Source organism: Orbicella faveolata, unplaced genomic scaffold (genome assembly GCF_042242905.1).
Source record: "Orbicella faveolata isolate gen_17 unplaced genomic scaffold, um_ofav_v1 contig_26, whole genome shotgun sequence".
Classification (NCBI taxonomy): Eukaryota; Metazoa; Cnidaria; class Anthozoa; order Scleractinia; family Merulinidae; genus Orbicella; species Orbicella faveolata.
Genome location: NW_028301554.1, coordinates 1,715,531 through 1,739,570, shown reverse-complemented (window position 1 = coordinate 1,739,570; position 24,040 = coordinate 1,715,531). Strand labels below are relative to the sequence as shown.

General features: G+C 41.6%; 1 protein-coding gene across 2 annotated transcripts; it reads left to right on the top strand.

Annotated features, from left to right (window-relative positions):
* The first annotated feature begins 121 nt into the window (after positions 1 to 121).
* On the top strand, positions 122 to 23,039 carry LOC110040739 (solute carrier family 15 member 2-like). Of its 2 annotated transcripts, none has more exons than XM_089295298.1 (24): positions 122 to 921; positions 5,429 to 5,475; positions 5,952 to 6,036; positions 6,673 to 6,814; positions 7,329 to 7,415; positions 7,838 to 7,937; positions 8,371 to 8,461; positions 9,140 to 9,217; positions 9,376 to 9,458; positions 9,672 to 9,752; positions 10,387 to 10,476; positions 11,028 to 11,072; positions 11,374 to 11,406; positions 12,265 to 12,353; positions 13,670 to 13,751; positions 14,366 to 14,491; positions 15,349 to 15,513; positions 15,725 to 15,777; positions 16,144 to 16,281; positions 18,120 to 18,174; positions 18,695 to 18,781; positions 19,365 to 19,496; positions 20,354 to 20,461; positions 21,088 to 23,039. In XM_089295298.1, exons 1-24 carry the CDS (start codon positions 756 to 758, stop codon positions 21,286 to 21,288), a joined length of 2,364 nt encoding a protein of 787 aa, XP_089151424.1. In that variant the 5' UTR covers positions 122 to 755; the 3' UTR covers positions 21,289 to 23,039. The 2 variants fall into 2 exon arrangements, with proteins under 2 accessions (XP_089151424.1, XP_089151425.1); XM_089295299.1 differs by lacking the exon at positions 122 to 921 and adding an exon at positions 1,904 to 2,232.
* The last annotated feature ends 1,001 nt before the right edge of the window (positions 23,040 to 24,040 follow it).

Sequence of the window (24,040 nt, the reverse complement as noted above, 5' to 3'; positions counted from 1 at the left end):
TCATGTCAAATAGATGGGGCTGCTCGTCGGAAATTTTGAAAAGAACTCCTAGGAGGTACCGAGATCCTGTTTTGTGGGCGTGGCTTGAAATTTTTATCTTACCTAACTGGAACCAATTCTTACATAACACATCACCTGTCTTTTTTTTTTTTTTCGGCTCAATACCCTAAAAGGAACCTGGAAAGCTCCCGCTGGGAACCTTTTGAGGCGCAACACCCTAAGAGGTACCAAAACCGCGTTTTTACCGCGTTTTTGCCCATGAAAGGTACAACGGGCACCCCATGATTTTTACATGGTAGTTCCTTGCCCACTCCCCCCCCCCCACCCCCTGGGTAGGAAACGGTCAATTGTAGAGGAAAACTACCTACTGTATGCTGTATCAGGCTTGATTACCAGCCGCGGTGGAAATCGAGCCTAGTTTTGTTTATTTGTTTTGTTTTTGCTTTTTTGTGTGTTTTCTTGGATCTTTTTGCTAGAGTGAATGGCCTTCGATATTTTGGAATGTCAAGCGCAAATACTCCTTCAGTTAATTTATATAGGATCTTTCTAAACGTGTTGCAACCGTGTATTTGGAAAGGGATAACAGTTGTTTATGTTAGTCTTATTCTAAGTGACGTGTGTCTCGCAGAGCAAACTGAATAGCCAAGGAACCCGTGGCGACTGGACTTAATGTTTTATCTGTTCAAAGTGATATCTGCATATTATGTGTGGCCTGTAGCTAAGAAATTATTAGCAGAGAGCGAGATTTTGCGTCAATGCCGCGAACGGAACACGAACCACTTGTTGCAGTCCTTGGAACTCGCGACAATTGTGACGGCTCTGTCACATCGAGGGAGGCTAACGGATCTGTGTCTTGTTTGCCGGCAGGAGTTCTAAGCGATGGAATCGCGCCATCGAAGTCGCCAAATTGGAAAAAATCTGGTATGAGATTGACAATGGTTCTTTTCGTTTCATGGTTTAATTTAGTATTGCAAGGTATTGCGCCTTGCCTTATATTGTTTATTTTGCAACACAATGGTTATCGCCTTTTCTCGACGCCCTGAAATCACAGCTATTCCTGACCTATACCGATATTGTATCAGTAAAGAGAGTGCTTGGAACTTGGGAGACGTACGAAGTTGTGGAGGCGGGGGGGGCGGTAGGAGTGGGGCGGAAGAGACGCCTCCTTCTTAATGGAGAATATTTTTATGTATCAGAATGGCTTTTCGAAGCTATAGCTAAGCGAAATTAACAATCCTTTATGAATACGATTCACAAGAGCCCGGGTTACGTAATTTTCTATTTCGAGGCGCTCCTGTCGGCGGCGTTAGAGAGAGTCGCGCTCTGATGACCGATGACAAAATTTGAAATCAAAAAGAGGGGAAGGATCACTCGAACATGAACCAAAATGTACTTTTGATGCAACCAAAATCTATAATTCAGGCTTAACTACAAGCCGGACCACGCACACTTTCAATTGCAAGATTTTTCCCTACCCTCCCACCCTCACACCCAAAAATACACCCGACGTCCGAAAAAAACCCTTGATATGAAATATATAAGCCAAATATTTATTTTCGTATCTTGCGATTTAAAATTCGACACCTAGAACGATGTTCTCGATGTGCCAGACGAGGAAAGTTCATTTGTAGAATCTTATAATGAAAAAGTAGGGTCGATCCTTTACAAAGGACTATAAAGGTCCCTTTCCCTCCCCCCTCAATATACTCCACCTCCTAGGGGGCTAGGAATGAATTATGAGTTTATGACTGACAAGCAACGATAAAATCAAACAATAAACAGACGTCAGTGCAATAATAAACATCGGATTCTATCTACAAGTGTAAATTATCCCTCTTTGATTGTGTAATAAACCTATCTCAAATCAAGCAGACTCTGCTAGCAGCGGATACTAAGATTTTCAAGATTGAATATGGAGACGGTGAAATGCGCGGGTGAAATGTACCTCGAAATGAACGGTCTGGGTCTGGCTATCTTTCAAATGGATTTTCAATTTTCTTTACGTGATTGGACATTCGACCGGTCAATTGACACCGACTGTCAATTGAAGACAATGAAAATTCGGAGAGATCTTTTACCGAAACAAACACGAGTAGACACCCCTTCAGTTTAGGTCCTGAACGTGAGATAGCGTATTTGTGAAATACAAATTTTGATTTCTTGTTGGAAAGCGAAGAACGATGGCTGGGATACGAGACCGCTCGGAAAGCAATATCAAGTATGAGCCAGCAAGTAAGTGAAAAACTGTTGCTATGATTGCAATAGAAGATTGTTTGAGTACTAGCCGGCAAGTGCAGGGTACGTCTCCAAATGCACTGGGGTTATTTTACATCTTTCCTCTCCTTTTCGTTAGTCGGTTACCGTTTACTCCTCGTTCTGTCCGTCTTAAAGTAGCAATTTGTGTCCCAGCTCAGTGCGCAAACCTGTGCAATCTACAACAGTTGGAATTCGCGGGCAAGTTTCTTAAAAGCTTTTCACAACTGTTCGGCTGCGCCTAGCGTGATCATATCGAACAATATTGATCATAAAAGATTTCGGATCGCGCGCTCACTTTTATAGATTGTTTTAATAACAACAACAGCAATCTTCCTGGAAATATCCTGCCTGGTTGAATACAGGAGCTACCCAGTTCAGTTCACGGGCGCGCCGAATCCCTTTTGATGTTACAGCTGCCGATGTTCTGTCAGACATTTGTATAATAAAATTTAGTATACAAACGGTCCGCTATTTTCAAAGATGCCGTCTTTGGTAGCAGAGCTGCACAACGAAACTATTTTCACCAAATTTGTTTTTTTAGAGAGTACATTGACGCTTTTGTCTCTCAATTGCAATTAAAAAAATTGCGACCCTGTTAAAGGTTAGGTCATTAAATGTCGCTTCTTTGCAAACCTTTTGGAAACTGCGGTTGTATTTTTTCGCTTATTGTTATACTTAATATTTCGTTTGCTTTGTTTTTGAATAGAAATACACCTGATTTCACCAAAGAGCCATGTTTGAACAAACCAATTATTAAACCACGGTTAACATTTTTGATTCTAAATTTGCACTGAGCCGGTAACAACAAGGTTAGGTAGTCAAGCCAAATTTCAGTGTTGCAAGGTGACCCTAAAATGTATAAACATGATCCAGTCTTGTTTGTTTTGTCTTTTGTCGCAATCTTAGGGCCTTTGTCATTTTATTTTGACTCTATTTTCGTTGGTTTTAGTTTCTTAGGCTGAGATTTACACCGTTCCCGGTACAACCTTGTACAACAATCAGTCAGTAATTAACACAATGACCTCTCGCGCCCGGCCCATTAAAGCTTTCTTCTTTTCATATGTTGAAAAGACGAAACAATTTATGCCAATAGCAGCAATAAAAGGCGAAATGGTATGAAGAAGGCATAGCCTCTTTAGGGGAGTTTGGTTATTTTGAGACGTGATGTTGGGAGAACCTGAAAAATATTTATCAGAGACGGTATGCCTTTCATCCCAACATTACCTATCAAATGTCATCAAGTTTCTATCCTTCAATCCTATCTCGAGCGGAAATGTTTAATTGAAAGTCATGACCTTAATAGATCTCTCTTTTGTTTATTAGATACCCGAACGCAAAAGCAATGTTCTCCATAGAGATTAAACTAAACAAGATTTCTGTCGAAATCGAACCTGTAGTCCCCGCAGCTTGCGGGATCTCGCGCGCGAGCGAGCCGGGGTTTACCAAAACACAGCACTCACACGGCGCGTAATCCCGCCAGCTAAGAAGGCTCTTATCCCACTCGTTCTTTGCATATTTGTAAAATTTTGGGCTTCATGCTTTTTATACTTGCAAGGATGTCGACAGCTGCGCTGCAGAAATTTGTCGAAAATGAAATATCTGCTAGCAGGCTAAGGAGAATGGTGCACGGCCCAGAATAAAAACATCTTCTTTTACTTTTCGTTCATAAGTGTTTCTAATTCCTTTTTTCATTCTTAGGGATTCGACACCAAAGTGTGAAATTTTTGTCATACCGCCAACGCTTAGGACCTTCTTGACTTGTCACACAACAATTGCTAACCTTGTAACGCGCGGAAACCATTAGGAAAATTTTTTCCTGTGTATATTCTTGTTTTTACAAGATTCCACGGTAACGTATCTACGATCAAATTAGTTGTCTGGAAAAACACTTTTACAGCTGCACTTTTGACTGCCGCTGTTTGATTAGCGTTGGCCAGTGGATTCCCCTGTAGGGGGTACGTGGGGCATCGTCCCGGGGGAAATGGTTAAAGGTCCTCAGAAACGGGATTTGCAGCGTTCTGAGGCCAAGTCAACGTGTTATGATGTCTCATTTTTGTTTAATTTAGGGGGTCAGCCCGAACCCCACGAAGTCCTCTCCCCATAGTCTGGCGGAATTTGCAGTAACGTTAGTTTCCTTTGCACTCTTTATTATTACACGAATGAGAATACTTTACTGTAGAGACACGCAATGCAGGATTAGGTACCCCTTGCCTAAGGTATGGGAAGGGCAGGGTTTTAAAGGGGTTGAATGGCCTGTCATTCACTGGGAAACTGATAAGTTTTAGTGGGAAACTACTCCGCTAGACCAGGACTTCGCACAAAAGTGGAAATACCAAACGTGACGTCAAAGATGATTTCCAGTCCGCACTGCGCAGTCTCGAGAGTTTTCTTACCGTTTTTGGTTTAATTTATTAAAAGACCTCACAAATTTTTTGTAACATTTCGAAACCACTTACACGAAGTCCTCAGAAACGAAGAAGTCCTTAATGTTTCATATCAACCGCTAAAAAAGGTGCGAAGCTCTATGCTTCGTTCTTTCTCAGATCACTCGATTCTAGCTGCAGAAATCAAAAAAGCTGTTGGAGAAACAATTCAGATTGCCTCATAGATAAGGTAAGCGGTTCGTAACGAATGATTCGCAGTCCATCGTGTGAGACTCACGAACATCGGGGTGCTGAGCCTGCGAAGTGCACGGACTGGAAATTATCTTTTAACTTTAATAGCAGCTCACTGGCTGCAATAGTGACGACCTCGACGCAGGCTCTCTCTCCTTTGCCTTCCTTGACTGAACAACAAGGGAGGCAAAGGAGAGAGAAAGCCTGGGATCAAACTGCCTCTGTCGCTCCCGTCTAATTTGACGCTTTGCAATAGAGGGCCAAACGAGACGCCAAACCGTGCAGGGGAGGTACGAGAGGCGGCTGTATTCACAGGTTAGTCTGGGATGGGTCACTAGCGAATTTTATTGGCTAGTCTAGGTTAAGGTCTCTTTCTTACCGTCACGAAAGAAGTTACCGGCAGCTGCTGAGCTGTTTTCCAGTCTCGCTGCTGTCAGATTTGGCAGGGAAATAGAGAAAAGCTCTGAGACTAGAACACAGTGGACAACTAGAATATGCTATCAACGTATGGATGTTAGTAACATCGTAAATACTTTTTTCTACGTTATTTTTTTCAGTTGCCGAAGATGAGGATCATGCGGGAAATTGCTGCACTAAAACCAAGGTTCTATTTAGTTTCTTTAGTTTCGTACTCAGTTCCCTCGCCACGTATGCTGATATTTTTATATAACAACAAGAATACCTTGCAATTCAATTCTACTCAGCCAGACAGCTTCAAATTTCTGAAGAACATCGGATGATCCCAAACCTTTCAGGTCGTAGTAAACTCGTTCCCAGATCTCTCTTCTTGCCGCCCCTCTCCACAGCAACCAGAGAGAAGAAAAGAGAGAGTGCAGCCTCTGTTGGAAGAGAGATTGTAGTCATTTTTTGTACTTGCTTTTCTTGTAACAGACAATCATCATGATGAAAATAACGAAATACCAACGTAAAAGTTTAAATTCAACCGTGGTATAACCCGCTGTTTAATTAAGTTGTTACCACAACTGCTACAGCCTTTTTTCTAATTCGCCCCTTGGTGACCCCCCTGTTTTTGATTGCTTTCTCATGACACTAAACTAGTCTTTTCTTTTTTCTGCTCAGAACTGGTTCACTAAATTCCCCAACGCAACTTGGCCGATTCTGATAACTGAATTTGGTGAACGTTTCTCTTATTATGGAATCAAAAGTAAGTAATTGCACTTAGTAAGCCTTACTGGGATATTCCAACAAGCAGTAGTGAATGACGTTTTACACTGTCAGTCGCATGGGCGAGCGCACGTGCGCGATAATCACCGAGATCGTGAACGAGAAATCCAGGGAGGAGAATAATGGGGACACGAGGCGCAACGCGTCGACTTGTTCGAAATTCTTTCGCTCGCCGTCGTGAGCTCGCGCGACCCCTACCTCTTCCCCTCGTCTTCCCATGCACCCCTCCTTATCAATGTTCTCCCTTTGAATATATTTCTATGTCATCTTTGATTTTTTTTAAGCTATGGACAGCCCCTTATTGTTCAAAATCGTCGCACGCGAGAACAAAACTGACCGCGAGAATTTTGGGGGTCAAAAGACCCAAGATTTCGGGCGGGTTTCTTTCTCCATTCTATGTGTTTTTTTGTTTCTGTTCCTCAATCCACTCCCTACCGTAGCGTTTCCACTAACTACGAAACTCATTAGTATCTCCCTGGAACCTGAAATCAAACAATACTTCACCAAACAGGGTCTTTAATCGAAAGAATCTCATGGAACTCGCTGTTTCCATTCCCACCCTACATTGAACAAAGTTTCGCTCAAGAGAATGTTCCACATATTTTCTTTTTCTTAGCGGTGCTGGTGCTGTATTTGACCAAAGACCTCATGTTCAACAAAGCAAACGGCAAGAGTATATATCATGCTTTTAGCATGACTAGTTACTTTACCGGAGTTATCGGGGCCATGATTGCTGACAGTTGGCTAGGAAAGTATCGGTAAGTCAATAAGTCATAGAAATTTTCACTCCAATAGTCAACCTTTTACTGTCTATTAAGGTATAATATGTGGTTCTTAACTTTCAGTCTGTGGATCAAACCCTAGAGTGTGACCATTCAAATGAAAGCTATTGAGCAGTACTTTCATGTGGTACTGTTTATTTTGCCGTGCAACATGGTTCTAACTTTTAAGTCTGTGGATGAAGCCCTACTGTGTGACCATTCAAATGAAAGCTATTGAGCAGTACTTTCATGTGGTACTGGTTATAATGCTGTACAAGATGCGTGACTAACCCTATTGAGCAGTACAATTAAGTGGTACTGGTTCTAACTTAAATTAAACTTATGCTGATCTTGTGTTCCATAACGAACTGAAGTCGATACGTAGTTTTCAGTCCTTTCTCGTTTGTTTATCTTGCTTTTTGTACGCTGATTTAGTTGTAAGCCTGCTTTTGTCGTCGCGTGTGCTTTACAGTTTTCACACCTTTAGTTTTGTCGTATCATTGCTTTGTAGAACCATCGCCTACACATTGTTCCTTTATTCCATTTCTGAGGTCCTCCTTACACTGACCAGTGTAGACACTATTGGTCAAAGGAATGCGTAAGTCATTTTTTCTTGGGTTCTTTCAGTCGGTTATTCGTTCGTTCGTTCGTCCGTCCACCTGTCCATTTCGTTCAATCAGTCAGTCAATCAGCCAGTCAGTCACTCAGTCAGGCAGTCAGTCAGTTAGTCAGGCAGTCAGTCAGTTAGTCAGCCAGACAGACAGACAGACAGACAGACAGACAGACGATGAGTGCGCCAGTCAGTAAGTCAGTCAGTCAACCTCCGATACCGAAATATTCATCTATTTATCCATCCGTCCGTCCGTTCGCTTGTTCATTCGTTATGTTAATTATCCAATTTTCTCTTGCCAATCTAACATCTGTGATCTACCAGTTCGATCCTCGCGGTAAATTTAATAATAACGGAGTCGTTCGCCGTCTTCCCTATTCATGGAGTTTAATTCATCATTCGTCTTTCAGGGTTGGACCTCTAATATCTTTGTTTGCCATGGCCATTGCTTGTGGTAACATCAAGCCTTGTCTCGCAGCGTTTGGTGGCGATCAGTTCCGCAAAGATCAGGTTAGTCCAGTCTTAAATCAACACAAAGAAGTTGATATCTTTTTCTGCTCATTCTAGCCCCATGCGGTTCTCTATCTCTCGTGCGCGAGTGCCTGTGAATGATTAAGATTTCAGGAAGTCCCAAACCTTACGAACCCAAATCGAGTGAACCGGAAGGAAGCGCATCTTTTGATCTACACAAGTTAAGATCAGAAGGAGCCAAGCAAATACACTGTTTCGGGGGTACTACCTGTTCTCCACGACCACCTTTATATTGATTGTCGCGCAACGTCTTTATTTGGGTCATCACCCAAACATCTTCATTTAGGTCGTCACGCAAACATCTTCGTTTGGGTCGTGACAGGATGACGTTTTCAAAGTCATCACGCAACGCTTACCTTTCTTTCTTACTACAATACTCAAACGTTTGTTTGTAACTATTTTATTTCCACAGGAACACATGTTGGAGCTGTTTTTTGCCATGTTTTATGCCTCGGTCAATGTAGGCGCCGTGCTCTGCATGTGGTTTATTCCAATGGTCCGAAGTGAGTCTTCGTTTTATGGTGATTTGTTTCAATGCAGTAGCATATATTAGGGTTTTTTAAATTGTGAGGGTAAACTGAGTTTTTTCATGAGCTTTCGAGGGTAGATAACGGAGCGCGGATTACTCGCGAGTATCTCACGTTTCACCCTCGTATCTCGCCCATCGCACTTCAACTGACTAAGGCCAATTGCAAGCAAATCGTCGTTAGATTTTTTTCAATACCAATAATGATGATCTTTATTGACTCCTAATAGAAAACGATTTCCAAAAACAGTTAAGCAAGAAAAATATCGAAAGCAAAGCAACATGACGTTTCGTCGACTTCATGTTATCATTGTCGAATTAAGAAGTTAAAAATAATGGCGAGGCATGTTTATGGACTTTGTGGGTAAATAAATTAGCAAAGATGACCTGAAAGCATTCAGATTAACCTCAAAAGCTGACCAGGATCACAAATAGGATGCATGACTTTTTGCCTGACTTTTTTGTCGCTTTATCTACTGCAGATTTTTTTTTTATAATTGCCTAACCCCTCCTTCCCATAAAAAACATAATGGTCCATCCCTTACGTTTTTCAGACAATTACGTTGATGGACAGAAAATTAAAGGTATTGATAATTTACGGACTTTACGATAGTCGTTTTAGCAGTAACAAATCTTTCTTTCTGTTTCTTTGCAGCTGATGTGCAGTGTTTTGGAAGGGACTGTTATCCAGCAGTGTTTGCAATTAACACTATTCTTATCATTGGGGCAACCAGTAAGTTTGTTGTGGAAAAGTGCCATTGTTATCACTGTATTGGACGCGAACGGACTGTAAGTTCGCTCCAGACCCCTTTCGGTAGAACGCAAGTTTCTAGTCTCGAACTAAACGGTTTTACGTGTAACCTTTGCTGTAATGTTTTTCTTTGTTTACAGTTTCTCTTGTTGCGGGAAAGCGGCTGTACACGCTAAAAGATCCATCTGGTAACGTGATGATCCGTGTTTTCAAAATTATGGGGGTAAGATGTAGTCTAAGGCTTTTCAATTTGGGGCGTAGCGGTAGCTTGGCTTGTTACACAATACTTTCCAGATTTAGTGTTGCGTGACCATCTAAATTATCGTACATGCCACGCTTATAGTGTTCATGGTGCAATTCATTGAGAGTTGTCACGCTTTCGCCTGGTACTTGCTTTAAGAAAGCAAGTTAACGGATTTTTTTAATCTTTTCGTAGCACGCAGTTTCAAACAAGGTCAGTGGTTCTGGACCTGCGCAGTGTAACCATTGGTTGGACAACGCTTCTGATGAATATGAGGTAAACATGGAGTTTGTTTTGAAGACAGCTCATTATCAAACTAACGTAAATTGGATGTTTTGATCAGATGTGTAACGGTCGCTTATGAAAAAATTCCCTTGACATCACAGCCACCTCTCCACCCGTGACAGTTGCTTAACCACACGTGCCCTCCCCGGTATTTTATTCCATTCCCGACCAAGAGGCCGCACTTTCTTTGGCAAGCAGTCTGTCCGGATACGATTTTCTGAGCAAGCGCAGAGTCTTCGTTTCGTATCCTAAGCCAATCAGGCTTTCAGATTTGACGGAAGTCCGTGAATCGGTGCTTACCAAAAGAAGCGCAGGCTCTAGGGATGAGAATGATTCTAAAAAAATGAATCGGCTGCTTAACTGGCTGAGTGAATATTTCCACAGGCTTTCGAAGAAAATTTCTTTAAATTTGCCAGTATATTAACTTAAGCCAGGTGGGAGTGCAAACTACCTTGTCTGTGGAGAGGATATATCGGCGTTAAATCCAATTTTTAACAGTGCACGAGCAGTTTTTCTGGTGGGGATTTAGAGGCCGAAAAAATGGGGAAATTAGCTCTTTACTTGTCTTTATCCTTTGTCCATTTTATTTTTCCATTCTTACAATGTTCGCTCCTTTTTTGCGCAGCACAAAGAAATCAACGACATCAAACTTTTACTCCGTGTATTGAAGATGTACATACCTCTGCCTGTGTTTTGGGCCCTTTTCCATCAACAGGTAAAATATTTTATTTGTTAGACCAATGTTGCATCAACATAACCGCAACTCGAACCGTCACGCAACACGTGTCTCTGTTAGAAGAGCCGGAGAGGGGTTACCGTGACAGCTCAATTAACGGCAGCGAAAGGAAACAAGAATCAGTTGCGTTACTAGAAACAGGATTTCTATGGTAACTTCTGCAATAGTTTTCAGGTAGTTTTTAGCGAGACCAAACTGCCTACAAAGCTGTGTCATAAATCAAGTGACGTAAACGTAGGAGATTTAAAACCTATCAAAGCTAGCTTGTTCAGAAGATGTCAGGACCTAATTTATTTCTAGGTGAATCGCGAAAAAGGAATATTAGAAGGTTGAAGAATACAATTGCAGACCTCGTTGTTTCGCAGGCTTGCTCTTAACGTTATCAGTCTCCAAAACAAAACAACACTATTGATCAAGGTTCTCTATTTCAAAAACCAATATCGTCACCGGTTGTTGCGTCTTTGCTTTCTCCCTGAGCAGCAAAGTTCGTCTTTAATTTTGCTTCAAATCACGTTCTTACGTATTTTCAGGGTTCAAGCTGGACTCTTCAAGCTGAGCAGATGGACGGCGACTTGGTGAGTTGTTGAACCCAGTCAAAGCTTTAATCTGATGGCGCAATGGTGAGAGAGCTCAATTCCGGCACGGTGCCATATGTGGGTTGAGTTTGTTGCTGGCTCTCGCCTTGCTCCGAGGGTTTTTTTCTGGGTAGCCCGGCTTTCCTCCGTTTACAAAAGCTAACCTCTCCAAGTTCCAATTCGACCAGGATAGAGGACCCTCGTCAGCTACGTCTGATGTGGTTTGCTTTCTAAATATTAAAAACTGTTGTAATTTGTATTTTAAAGTTTTTTTGTATGTTGATTTTATTCTCCAATTTAGGGTGGCTTCACGTTACGTTCCGACCAGATTCAAGTAAGTAAACTCCTAAAATATGTTTATACTTTTAAAGCAATGCGTCCCTTTCAAAAGAACAACGATTAGTTGACTGAATTTGGAGCTACCGTAAATGATCAAAATAAACGCCCGGGGCGTTTATTAAATGTTTGTGGTGTAAGGGGGGCGTTAAATAGATAAATAGGTATGAGGCGTTTATTAAAGAGAGGCTTTTATTTCAAGTGAGCCGTAACAACTACTGACAAAATACAAATAAAAGTTCATAGTTCTCTATCAACGCGGCGAAAATAGCAAGTTCATGGTTCTATATCAATTTCCTCGTCGTCATCTGGGTCAACAGTGGTCAATCGGCTTCGTCGACATCCGACTCAGTGATGACCTGAAGAGGGTTTGGGAGGCCGGGCTCATCCGGTACAGAGAGCTGTGCTTGTGCTTGGGTCGGACGATAGCCTTTCCTTGTGACGTTCATTGTCGCAGTTTGTGGAAAACGAAAACGTGAAGTGGGCCTTGTTGTTCTGTGCGCTATCGAGCCAGATCAAACCGAAAGAAAATTGACCGACATTCTGAGCGCAGAAAGTAAGAAAATAAAGAGCGATATCCGTACTTTGGACTTGAGATCGAACAGGATACAGTTCTTAAGCCATTGCTGTCTAAGCAACCAAGGTGTTAAATAAATCGCATGATTTTGCTTTACAGAGCGTTTTCTTGACTTTCAGACGATTTTCTTTTTGGGGGGGGGGGTGGGGGGGGCGCCTCTGTTAGAAAAGGGGCGATTATTAGAGAGCGGGCATTTAATGGATAGGAGGCGTTTATAAGAGAGGGGGCGTTTGTTAGATCTTTCACAGTAATTCTCTTTTCACTTTATTTCTCTTACAGGCTTTGAATCCAATTCTGGTCTTGATCCTTATACCTCTATACGATGGAGTTATTTATCCTATGTTTGAGCGATGTCAAATGCCTCTCAGGTAGATGGTTGTGGTTGAATGAATGATTGATTGATTGATTGATTGGTTGATTGATTGATTGATTGACCAACCGCCCGATCGTCCAACCGTATTTCGCCCGAAAGCCCCTTTCGTCGGCAAATGTTAAATCCAATCAATCAGAGTATTCTAGTAATTTTTAATTTCACCCAGAATTAATTCACTAAGCCAGTGGCTTGCATCACAAGTTGATCAGCAGCTTGAACAACCTCTTCAACACGGTCTTCGAGGCAAATCCAAAATGGCAGACATCTTGAATTTAAATGCTTTAAGATCCTTGGCATTACATTGCAGCATGGCATATCATGACAATGGCGAGAAGCATTCATTTCAATTACCGAAGCACTAGTCCTTTTGCTGATTAATTACTCAAGAACGTTCGGAAATTCTTCGTGTTCCTCGCCCTTTCCGTCCTTTCCATTCAGTGGATAAAGACAAGAAATTGTGATATTATAGACGATAAATAAAGAAGACAGTTCTCCAAGTCTAAGGTGTGGGCGTTGTCCCAAAGTTGAGCTATTCGTTGAAATGTTCCGCGCAAAATTATAGAGCCTAGTATGGAGCCGCCATGCATGTTGAAGGACCCCCTTGACTATCTAGGCGACTGATTATCTGAACCAATCCAAAAATAATTTACACAAGCACATTTCTTAATATTTTAACTCCTACAATGGCAAAAATCACGAGATAAGTGTATATTTTTTGACGAACGCGATCTTAGCTTTATGTCAGGCACCGCCATAACTCCGCACTCTGGTTTCCAAACGAAGGACGCTATTGAGCTGGAAAGTTGTAAACAGATATAAATTTAGTACCCCTTATGTCTGATGAGGATAAAACCTTTAGTGGGTCTTTAGTTTTGGATTTGAGAATTTAATGACTTCACTTGAACACACTCTATACGAGAAAGAGAAATTGCTCTTTCATAAACCTTGTTTGTTAATCTTGTTTTAGTTTTTTTTTTTTTTTTTTTTTTGATAACCTTGTCAGTGTAATCGCTTTATTTGCTATTCCTTCTGATGATTCAATCCATTCCAAACTAGTTATCGCGACTCAATTTCTTCCCCCAAGAATTAATGCGAAATCGTGTATACTGGATGTACGAATATAGCAATATTGGACAGCAAAGTAATTTGTTTTGATACGCGACTGATGAGTAAGCAAATTCTCCTTTCTAGTATGACTTAAAATGTACGAAGATCAGTAAAAGGAATTAGCATGTTACTATGAAGTTTTTACTCCTGGCATTGAAATATAAATCACGCGTCTTTCTGCGATTTTGCTATTCCATACCACAGTGCCCTGAAGAAGATGTCTGGAGGCCTGGTGCTCGCCGCGGTAGCTTTTGTTATCTGTGCTTTTGTGCAGATTCAGATCCAAGTAAGTTGACTAAACGCTCCCCTTCCTTGCACGAGTAGAAATGGGTACGAACAAATAACCATGGTAACCTGATAAATTGAACCCCATCCAGGGGGACAGTCTTGCAATATTCCTACTGGGGAAGGTTGCCTACCTTTTCAGATACAGTAGAACCTCGATATGGCGAAGGGCCAAGGGACTGGCAAAATATGAATGACTGAATGAATGAATGAATGAATGAATACCTTTATTTAAGTGCCAAACTAAAATAGCAGTAAATAACCACTAAATGGGGACACTATAAATAAAATTAATAAAACTATGTACAATTGATAAAACGAGTATGAAATTATTGAGATTATTTACATGTGCATGATTGTTGAGTGTGGCTTAGAACTATATAACGAGGTTTCGTTGTATCGAGGTTCCTTTCCATATATTTTACCATTACTGGGGCCAGGAAAATCGTTCGTTATGCCACGGACTTCGTTACATAGAGGTTTGTTAAACCCAGGTTCCACTGTACTAGACTTCAAAAAAACAATTAACTGCTTAATTTTATTTGCCCTACTCTGCTTAAGTTTTCTTAACAACAAGTTAACTTTTATACTTGTCACATGCATGTTGTTCTTTAGACTATAGGCGAGGGGCCTTCGGCGCCAGAAGCAGGCAAAACCACTGTGGAATTCATTAACAGTGTTCCATGTCCAATCTCTATCGACCGAGAATCCTTCTTTAGGGTGGACCTTGATTACGGAGAGGTATTTAACTGTTCTACTAGTGTTCAATGTTTAAGTTCAACATAGTGCAACATAACACAAGAGAGACAACATAGCACAACATAGCGCGAAATAGAACAACATAGAACAACATAACGCAATATAATTGACACAAAAGAGGCAACATAGCACAACATTGCGCGAAGTAGAGCAACATGGCACAACATGGCACAACATGGCACAACATGGCACAACATGGCACAACATGGCACAACTTAGCACAACATAGCACAATAAAGCGCAACATACCAAAACATGTGGGAGGCGCGGTGGCCTCATGGTTAGTGCGCTCGTCTCCGGATTGAGCGGTCCGGGTTCGAGCCCTGGCCGGGGATATTGTGTTGTGTTCTTGAGCAAGACACTTTACTCTCACAGTGCCTCTCTCCACCCAGGTGTATAAATGGGTACCGGCGAACTTAATGCTGGGGGTAACCCTGCGATGGACTAGCATCCCATCCAGGGGGGAATAGAAATACTCCCAGTCGCTTCATGCTACAGAAACCGGGATAAGCTCCGGCCTGATGGGCCACTTGGCTCGCATGCAGACTTACCTGCCTACCTACCTACCTACCAAAACATAACACAGTAAAGTACAACATAGCAGAGCATAGTAGAATAATGGGCAACAGATCGCCAATGCTTTCTTTAAGCAATATTTAAGTTCAGATCAGAGTAAGTATGACTTCTGTGGAGCAATTAAAAAAAGTGCGATTACCGCAGTACAAAGCACGGTCGACTTTTCTCGACAGGCGTGTGACAGGGAACAGAAAAGTCCTGAAAGAAGAGTGTTTGATACTTTATTTATTTTTTCTTTTTTTGTGGTTCATTTACCAACGCAGAAGTCACCAGTGTTTGTCGGTCAGTCGGGATTGATGAATTTTACACTCAAAGCCCGTGGCGATGGCTGTAATGTCAAAGAGAAGCGCGTTAGCTTGCAACTCGACGACAGGAAAGTTTTCAGTGCCGTGGTAGAAATCTCCAACAATGAGTTCATTTTGAACAAGGTAAAGTAAAGAATGTACGTTTATCTGTTTTTGTTCAGTTTTTCGGTTGAACGATGCAAGCTCGGTCCCAGGTTACACCGACTATCTTCTCACCACACTAGAGCGAAAGAAATAAAATACTGGGAACTACATGTAGAAACAATAAAACTTTGAGGTCATATCATTTCCTTTGGAAGCGTTCTGAGAACTTTGTTTCTTTGTCTTTTTTTAGTTTACAATGAAACTGCCTGATATTGACATCAATAAAGCTGAAACCCGAGTGAGGTATGTCTCTATTGATATTACCTGGAGACCTTACTTTCTTCTTAAGCTAGTTAACAGAAGGACTACTTACATAATGATGGTAAATTGTGTTGTGTTCGTTTGGGTCAGCGATAGAGCAAGTGAATTCCATCTGAATCCACGTTTTCTATGACAGTTGCTTTTGTATCGTCGAGCTGACGAAGTAAGTGTTCGGAAGTGCTCGTATTAACCTCTGATTGGTTGATAAGTATCGGAAATTCTTCGGTTCCATCTTCGTGAATACGCCTACGTGAGGCTCTTTTAAGGGCAATCCTGTCTTCGTGTAAACCTTAGAATATCTGAGGTTGTTAGAAGTACATTGCTTTCATTTTCTTTTCGCTTCTTTAGAGTGATTTACTCTGGTGGAGACAAGCTGCCTGAGAGAGTGGACGTGGAATTTAAGTCAATATTCAGTAATGTCAAACCAACAGTTCTGGAGAACATTGGGCCGGAAAACTCTTCCTATAGTCTGATAGGAACTGGCGAGTAAGTACTGGTGCCCGCCCTTAAAGTAGCTCAGACACGGTATTTTGACTTATTTTTGGCCAGGTACAAAATTTCTGAATAAAAACTAGCGATAAAAAGCGACGTTTCGATCTCCCTGATATCATTTTCAAGTTGTAGAAAAAGCGAATGAAATATATATGGGTTACTGACCGAACAAACTTGGTCAATAAAGGATTTATTATATGGCTTTCGGGGAAATTTTTTCTTGCGGGACACGGCGGGTAGTCCCGAGCGGGCAAGATAGCTTCACCTTGCCCGCTCGGGTAGCCAATCAACACGCAGGATTTGATTCATCTTCCCCGCTCACGGAGCTGGTCATATAATAAACATATATAAGTACAAATTAGGGCGTGAGAATGTCCAACGATAAAATATGTGAACAAATACAAGCGCTAAAATGTAAGTATTAAAATAACAAGATGATATACGAAACTTTAAAAAAAACTTTGCACGCATTGAACAGACTCTTTGTTTAAAGTTAGCTTAAGCTCCTTTATAAAGAGCATTTCGTAGGTCAGGCAATCAAATTTACTTTGGCACTTTCTCAAGATCTTAAAATCATGATATGTCACTTGGGACTGTTCCATGTTGTTCTTTAATGTGATTCCCGATTGAAGACGATCCTTTGTGTTCCTCAACCCGCTGATAGAGGTGTCGGCACGTATACCTGACATAGTTTGCATCGCACAAACCACACTTGTAGTAGAGTAAACAACGCGTTACTGCGTACAAAATTACCTTTAAATTGGAGGAAACCTGAAAATGATAGTTTATCAAGCGGTCAGTATAAAACGCAAACTGCGGACTGCAGATAGTGACTGCTGTCCAGGGGTAATGCAGACTGCAGACTACAGACTTTTTAAGTATGTATCGTGTTATTTCCATGATCGAGTGCCAGCCACGGTAAACAGAGTCATTCAGGCTAATCGTAGTGAAAATCTGCACTCTGGTTGGATTGAATATCACTCCGGTTAGGTTGGATATCACTCGGGTTAGCCAAGACAGCGCTCCGGTTAGCCTGTTTACGCTTGGTTCTCAATGATGTAAACGGTAACACGAATCAGTCAAGAATGCTACAAAATGCAGTCTGCAGTCCTCAGTTTATCCCCGGTCCGCAGTCTGCAGTCCGCAGTCAGCGTTTTACACTGACCGGTTTATTAAGATAGAAAAACACCAAAGAGAATAATTAACAATTATTCACCGAAGTGGAGGAAAATATCCAACACTTTCACTGACACCGAGGTGAATAATTGTTTTAGTATTTACCACACAAGCTGAATAATTAGCGGACCTAAACGTTATTTTATGTGTGACAAGCGGTCGGAAATTTTAAAAGCGTTCGCGCCGGCTGCTCGGAGGTGAATAGTACTTGCTAATCACCTCCGAGTTAACCAATCAGAGCGCGCGAAAAGCACTATTCACTTGTGTGGTATATACTAATAAACCATATAGGAACAAGGGTGGTTAAGGATGGAGAAGATTGACACGGATTACAAACGACGAACTTGAAAAATGTAGGCTAAACTTTTCAATATGCGCAAACCGTGTCGTAGCTCCTTCAATACAGCTCGTCACGCTCTGTTCTCTTCCCTTTGCTATGACGACGAGCTTACGCTCAAAATATGAGCTTTACAAAACTGAGGCTGGTTTACACTAGCGCCTTAGCATAAGAAGGAGATACTTAAATGTAGAAATACTCCTAGTCACTTCATGCTACAGAAACCGGGATAAGCTTCGCCTGATGGGCCACTTAGCTCGTATGCAGACTTTACCTACTTAGACTGAGCTAGTAATTGTTTTGCTATTTTCCCCGCCAGGTACTATATAGACACTATCATGCATGCGACTAATGGAACAAAGTTTCACTCTGTGGTGAGTATTTGCGCAAGCTAGGTCAGTGTAAAACAGAAAAGATGTTTTTTATTTCTCTTTTCCTTCCTCTGATGGTCGCTGTCTTAACCTAATATGAGCTAATTAAACTTATTTTTAACCAATTACTTTGTCTGAAGGCAGTGTAATTAAGAGCCAATCGGAACTCATGGAAAAAACTCGCGTGGGAAAACATGTAACTGGTTGAAGCGCGAGAAAATACGTTGGCCACATGGAAAGAGTGTAAGCTCTCGCAAGCGCGGGAAAAAGTGGTCTAGTCTTAACAGTTGATTTTCATTGGCTCAGTAGATAATGTCGTAGCCCTGATTGGCTGCAGCACGTTGCACGGGTTTCCTTAACTCGTGGATCGATGCGTAGTGAACTAGTTACTGAAACTTGAAAACGCAACATAGTTGAAACACAGTTTCAGTCGTTGGAAACACACGTCTTCGTACCTAACGCTCAGTCTTCACAGTGTTTCTTCCCTTGAGTAGCAAAGTACGTTAAATCTCTTTCCTTCTAGGAGCAAAACAGGAAAATCAAGTTTGGTAATTTTGGAGGTTACACTGTGGTTATTCACCCGCCTAAGGGTGATCCCGACTCTGGCAAGGTAAATACTAATGCTAATATGTGTTTTTTGAAAGGAATAAGTTGAAAACAAATTGACATATGTGAAAAAAAACAGGGTATGCGAGAACTGCTCCGGGTGTTCAAGGATGGCTGAAGCTAACCAGTCGGCAAAGCATTATCCGCTGGATAGCATAGTTTGTTTTATAAACACTTCAATGGATAACGATTTAGTTATCCAGTGCATGGATAGCACCCTTTGAAACACAGTTGATGAAGGAGAATGGTTATAAATCCCTATAGAGTTCTTTGTTGTACATTTTCACTCGTTGTTTTAGCCTTAACCGTGCACAAAACACAATAGTTGTTTATTTCCGACCGAGGAACAAATGAAAGAAACGTTACGGTTATTGTAATTCACGTATACTGTATGCGCGAAAAACAAAAAAGATTGTGCACGGTCGTGGACCTTCCAACATAAATCTTGGCATCTTTTTTGCTGCTTTGAAGTTTTCCGGGCTTCATAGCCATTCCCCTCTATTAACTATGCTTTCAACGTCTGGGCGCTGGACGATAACTGCAGCTAACTATATATTTAGTCACTTTCCTTTCCTCTCTTTTACCAGTTTGATTCATTCATGTACGAGGATGCTCCGGGTACGACCGTGTCTCGTGTGTTACAAGTTCCACAGTATGTTGTGCTGACTGCATCTGAGGTCATGTTCTCTGTGACTGGCTTGGGATTTGCATACTCGCAGGTGAGTAATTACAGCCCGTCCACACCACGTGTTTAAAGGAGTACGTCACGGTTTGCATATCTTGAGGAGTTTAGCCTGAATTTGTCAAGTTCTTCGTTTGTAATCCGTGTTAATCTTCCCCATCCTTAACCATCTTTGTTCCTTTACAATTTATTAGTATCTCTTTGGTGTTTATCTATCTTAGTAAAGTACTATTTTCAGGTTTCTTTCCATGTTAAGGTAATTTTGTACATGACCAAACTATACCTTAAAGTGCCTACGAAGTATAAAATAATTACTGCTTATTTGAAAGGCTTTTCAAAGTAAAGAAGAATGGCGTTTTCCTTTTTGGAATATCTTTTTTCGTTTCAGAGATATTCACGTTTTTGTACTATGCAAATGAGGAAAGTGATGACGTCATAGGTGGTGCCAATAAAACAGCACAACACAATCGAGAATAACTCTGGAAATATTAAAGCAGTGTACGTTTAAACATGGCACCAGAAATGTAAATCACAAAAGAAACATAATGACACCCGTCGTGTCGTTGCCATGACAACAGTTATGCCGCTGGTTCTGTTTTAATTAAGACTAAAATTACCAGATTTTATCTTAAACAAGGATCATCCACTCCCAACAATCTATCGGGAAGAGTTAAGACAATATGGGAGCCTTGTGTGTTCCGAGCAAGACCCTCTGTCCCATTTTAAAAAGTTGCAAATGGGGATAATTGGTTTTTCACAGAAAGAGACTGGAGCCAAGAGTGTTGCCACTTTGACTCTACATCCCACGAGCTCGGTTCCTTAACTCATAAGATATCCAGTTTTTTGACGTTTATAGAGGTACCGTTCATAACTATGATGTCCTTTCTATTTCAGGCTCCTACCTCTATGAAGTCTGTCCTTCAGTCTTTTTGGCTGTTAACAGTTGCTTTTGGTGATCTTATTGTGGTTATATTGGCCTCAGTGTTGCCTGCAATGGGAGTGGTAAGTTATGCGAGTCACCGGACTGACTGTAAGTGCCTTCTGTCTGTTAGATGGGGTGGCCTCATGGTTAGTGCGCTCAACTCCGGATCGAGCGGTTCGGGTTCAAGCCCTGGCTGGAGACATTGTGTTGTGTTCTTGGGCAAGACACTTTACTCTCACAGTGCCTCTGCCCGCCCAGGTGTATAAATGGGTACCGGCAAATTTAATGCAGGGGGTAACCCTGCGATGGACTAGCATCTCATCCAGAGGGAAGTAGAAATAATTCTTAGTCGCTTCATGCCACAGAAACCACGATAAACTTCGGCCTGATAGGCTGCTTGGCTCGTATGCAGACTTTACCTTACCTTCTGTCTGTATGAAAAAATGTGTTCTTAAACCTACACGGAAAAAGTCCTCAATTGTTTAAATAGCGTACACTGTATTGTTACTGTGTTTTATTCTTGGTGGTGCAAATGCGAAAGACACGGAACAAAATGGCGGGCTTACAATGTGCCTCCAGTCTAATCTGGTACCCAGTTCTCACTCTGTTTGACTCCATTCAGCTTGGTTGGGGGAGATCTGGGCTCGATATTTCCTACGGTGAAGGAAGGAAAATGGTTTTCACGTGCATTTTTTGTTTTTCGCAGGATAAAGAGATGTTCCTGTACGGAGGTCTAATGGGCGTGATCGCCATTATCTTTGGAATCATGTCCTACTTCTACAAGTATGTCACTCCGGAGGAACTTGGAGAAATCGCCAAGGATGAAGAAAAGGAGAACCTCGACTTAAACGGGATCCCGATGGAGGATCGTTCACCAGATAGCAACGGAGATGACACTAAAGTGTAACGTAACTGTACACTTAAATGTAACGCAACTTAACACTAAAGTGTAACATATATACCTTTACTTTGTAGAGAACTTGAGACCGTTTTACTCTTCAGTCCTTCTCTTTATAGATCGTTTTACTACTCAGTTCTTTGAGTTACAAGCCTCTTTGTAATCATTTCCAAATAGTTCTGAGAAAACTTTGATGTTAAAAGCTTTTATTTCGTGTCCTCTTCACAGCAGTCAAATGCACTGCGAACGTAATTCCCGTTTAACTAACGCGTGTAAACAGCTCAGGTCTTTGAAATCCTTGGCCAGTGTGCAGAGAATAGTAAACGTCTGCTAAGGTTTGTTATTTTGGAAATCCACGAATCTGATTGGTTCTCTCATTCTCTATTCTCTGATAGACAATGATCCCTTCTAGAGTCTACTGAAACAGTTCTTTTTGGCAATTGGACTACGAGCCCGAGTTCTGTATGAGCCATAACCAACTCGGTTAAGTTCCCCTCGTTTACTCGTTCTATTCACTCATAGAAAACTGGGGCTCGTAGTCCATGTTGCCGTATGTTGTGTTTTGCTATTGTATGTTATGCTTCGTCACGTTACATTACGTTATTTTATCCACCATCAACTCGTAATCTGGTTAACAACTGCTTTTGCTTCAAACTCTTTCAAACTGCCCCGTGGGAACGAAAAACCGAATCAGCGCTAAATTTTCGCATTGCATTTGACCGCTGCTCAAGGGGATGAATGGTGGGAGCTGAGGAATGACGCGTTTTTGACTGATTCCTGCGATCTGAGATCTGCAAACTATACGGATAGCTAAAGAATGGGTAGCCTCCTTCGCAGACGCCCTTTGGTCTCGTCACGCGATCTTCCTCCCCCACGAAGAGGGGAAGATTGCGTGACAAGCCCAAAGAGCGTCTGTGTAGGAGGGTAAAGAATGGGCTGAGACTGCTACTTAAAGCTGAGAAATCGCCAAACATTTAATTAACTAGGATAAGACTATCATCTACTCAGTTTTTAGAAGAGGCAAAATAGCTAGTGTAAGCTATGTGTAGATAGGTGTTCACAGTCCGAACAGTGTGCGGTTTCCTCTGCCTAATGAAAAACATGCGCAGTCAAATTGAAAGTGATCACGCGAGAATGACGCTGTCACGACACGTTGCGTGTCTTAGTAACCCCTCTGACCAAGACTGCGGGCCCAAACTCATCCCCAGAACCACTCGTCCCTCCTAGCTAGCAGGGCACTAGCGCGAGGAAAAGCGAGGTGGCTCTGGAGAGAAATGATTTGATATGCTACACTCTTGGACTAAGATTTTCACTTATTCGTCTATTTCTGCTAGTTGGTCTGTATCTTAAATTGTTCGACCAAATCACCTACAGATCTCTCGGCATTTAAAATTGGCTTACGGGAAACATTTTCAGTGACGTTTTCCACAAGAGATCAACTAGTGGATGCTTCCGAGAAGGAAATCAGCGCTGAATCCAGGAACATTTGAATCTACAAATCCAGCCGAGCAAATCATGTGTGTCAAGAGCCTCCTTTTCCTCGTGTCAGGGCTCCACTGGAAGCCGAAGAGGAACAGGTGACTGGGGACGAGAATTCGAGCTACAAACTAACTTTTCACCAAACCGGTCAACTAAGCATGTTTGGTTCAGATAGGCTGTGAATAAATGAAGGACGAGAAAGATAGATGATTATCACCAGAATCAATCAAATTATTTTTTTATTCATATGTATCTTTAAAATAAAAGAGGTAACTATTGGCTGTCTGGTGAATTCTCTTGTCCTTCCGGGGGCTCTTGTCTTGTGGGTGATAAAGGAAATAAGGCCGAGCAGAAACTGGACGCCAGGTGCACGAAACAAGTATCCTTCCTCAGGCCCAGTTTCTCACTCGACCATTTCTATGTCGCTTCTTTCACTCCTCATTCGGTAAGGCCTGGTTCACACTAGCGAAATAACGACATAATCGCTTATTTCGGCAATGCGAACATCGACATAAAGACATAAGTTAAGTGAAAAGAAAACTTTAAAAATGGAGGAAGAACAACTTGTTACATTTGCGATAATAGACGATATTCGTGTTCTTAATATTGGACTGGAACTAGCTTACAATTGAGGCTAATGCGAGGAGTCTTCAACCTCGTTCCCAGGGTCTCTCATCTTACCACCCCCTGGAGCTCCAGGGGGCGGTAAGATGAGAGACCCTGGGAACGAGGTTGGGGAGTCTTTTCAAATGCAGGAAAGGCTGACGCGTTCATAAGTAGCTCATTTCCATAGTGCGAGTCGGTGTTTTCAATTGTCAACAAATCTTGACAAAGATTTCTTTTGTTGTCCTTTTTGCTGAGATACTGCAACAATTTTCACCAACGCCAAAAGGCTACTAACATAATGTGTGTTTCTTTAACACAGTGAAATTTTACACTGCGAAAATAACACAGACAAGGAGTTTTGATAATTCAACTAACAAAATCGAAATCGTTCATTCGAGTTGATTAAAGAACGCGTCATCGTAACTTTGCTGATTATTTCTGCTGTATTCACATAATTTCAGCTTAACTTTTAATATGTTCTCAAACATTTATCAACCTTAAACATATTTAATAACTATAGATATATAGCATGAGTTGGATGAACGTTTTCACACGAAATTGCGGAAGTCCAATTTGTCATGTTTTACTGACTGTACAAAATACGCATCGGCGGGCGTTCTTATTCATCGACAATAGACACTTTATTGGATTTTTACACAAACAAAACTGAGCAGCA